Source organism: Gekko japonicus, unplaced genomic scaffold (assembly GCF_001447785.1).
Source record: "Gekko japonicus isolate JY-2015 unplaced genomic scaffold, Gekko_japonicus_V1.1 scaffold2547, whole genome shotgun sequence".
NCBI classification, from domain to species: domain Eukaryota; kingdom Metazoa; phylum Chordata; class Lepidosauria; order Squamata; family Gekkonidae; genus Gekko; species Gekko japonicus.
In genome coordinates this window covers 232,190-233,973 of record NW_015168731.1, presented here as the reverse complement: position 1 = coordinate 233,973, position 1,784 = coordinate 232,190, and the positions used below count along the sequence as shown (strand labels likewise).

The 1,784-nt window shown below is 54.7% G+C and overlaps 1 protein-coding gene across 1 annotated transcript in view; it reads left to right on the top strand.

Annotated features, from left to right (window-relative positions):
- The window catches only part of SLC9A3R2 (solute carrier family 9, subfamily A (NHE3, cation proton antiporter 3), member 3 regulator 2), a gene marked incomplete at its 5' end in the record, with an annotated part of 9,097 nt that extends 7,334 nt beyond the window's left edge, over positions 1 to 1,763 (top strand). Inside the window, one exon of the mRNA XM_015415601.1 lies at positions 1,574 to 1,763. Coding sequence (XP_015271087.1) covers positions 1,574 to 1,732 — 159 coding nt within the window. The remainder of the gene's footprint in view (positions 1 to 1,573) is intronic.
- Positions 1,764 to 1,784: the final 21 nt, after the last annotated feature.

Here is a 1,784-nt window from a genome sequence, read left to right as displayed (position 1 = left end):
TGCGAGCAAATATCCAGCCTCCCTCTCCCCCCCCCTCCAAACTCCAGTTAATAAAGCTTAATTGCATTCAAATGCGAGGGGAAAATATACAAATGCCGTGAGGCTTACGCACACACACACCCCTTCCCCCTTTCTTTTAAAGGGGAAAAATGAGCAGGCCTTGATTAGAGAGACTTCTACAAAAAGACCACGGAGAGGGCTTGAATTATAGCCGATTGCTTCAGGCTCTTGCAGGGGAGAAAAGAGCTCTTGAGTTGTTTGGAGGCCAAACTACTGCATTCTTTCCATGCTTTTGGAGTGGAGTGGAGTGTGTGTATGTGTGTGTGGGGGGGTGCTTTCCTGGTTTTGTATGGATTTTGCCAGATGCAGCAGCTGTCTGAGGACGGGCACCAAGGGCCTTTCGGGAATATTGTGGATCTGATGGGCAGTTGACTGAGGGTGGGTAAAAGGAAATTGTTCTTTACACGGAGAGTGATTAAAACGTGGAATTCGCTGCCAGGGGAGGTAGTGATGGCCGGAGAAATAGACAGCTTTAAAAGGGGGTTAGACAGATTCATGGTGCGTAAGTCTATCGGTGGCTGCTAGCCCTGGTGGCTGAGGGGAACCTCCACATTCAGAGGCACTAAACCTACGAGTCCCAGTGCCAGGAGGCCACATTAAGGGAGGGCCTCGACCTCTATGCCCTGTTTGTTTGGGCCTCCAGAGGAGCTCATGGGCCACTCTGTGAGACAGGATGCTGGACTAGAGGGACCCTCACTGGTCTGATCCAGCAGGGCTCTTCTGAGGTTCTTCTCAGGGGAAGGGTCTCGGCCTCTCTGCCCTGTTGTTGGCCCTCCAGAGGAACTGGCTGGCCACTGTGTAGAACAGGATGCTGAACTAGAGGGACCCTCACTGGTCTGATCCAGCAGGGCTCTTCTGATGGTCTTATCAGGGGAAGGGTCTCAGCCTCTCTGCCCTGTTGTTGGCCCTCCAGAGGAACTGGCTGGCCACTGTGTGAGACAGGATGCTGGACTAGAGGGACCCTCACTGGTCTGATCCAGCAGGGCTCTCCTGATGTTATTCTCAGGGGAAGGGTCTCGGCCTCTCTGCCCTGTTGCTGGCCCTCCAGAGGAACTGGTTCGCCACCATGTGAGACAGGATACTGGACTGGATGGACCCTCACTGGTCTGAGCCAGCAGGGCTCTTCTGATGTTCTCGGGGGAAGGCCTTGGCCTCTAATCCCCTTTGTTGGCCCTCCAGAGGAACTGGCTGGCCACTGTGGGAGACTGGGAAAGACGAGAGGGAGAAAGAATAAAACCAACACAGTGTTGACAACTGCCACTGAAATCCGATTTTAAACTGTCTGGCTACTCTCAAGTGGCCAGTCAGAAGCCCTGCTTGAACAGAAGCCCCACCCACTTTCCCAAAACTCTCAGTGGGCACCAAGAAAGGTGTCGGCAGGTTGGGAACCCCCCCCCCCCGATACACGTGTAGTGGTGAGGACATGTTTTGTTGGCGAACGAGGGTGTATTTTGTGTAGAAACGTTTCTCTAAGAACACAGCACTAATTTTCCCTGGCCCTCCCCTCCTTTAGGTGGGAGAACCCGGCAGAAAGGATCCTTTCGAAGAGAGCGGCCTGGACTTGAGTCCGACGGCAGCGGAAGCCAAAGAGAAAGTGCGGGCCAAGCGGGTCAACAAGAGGGCCCCGCAGATGGACTGGAACAAGAAGCGGGAGATCTTCAGCAACTTCTGAGCCCCCCCCGCCCCCCCGCCATCCACCCAGGCCTCCCTACCTTCCCCCCCCC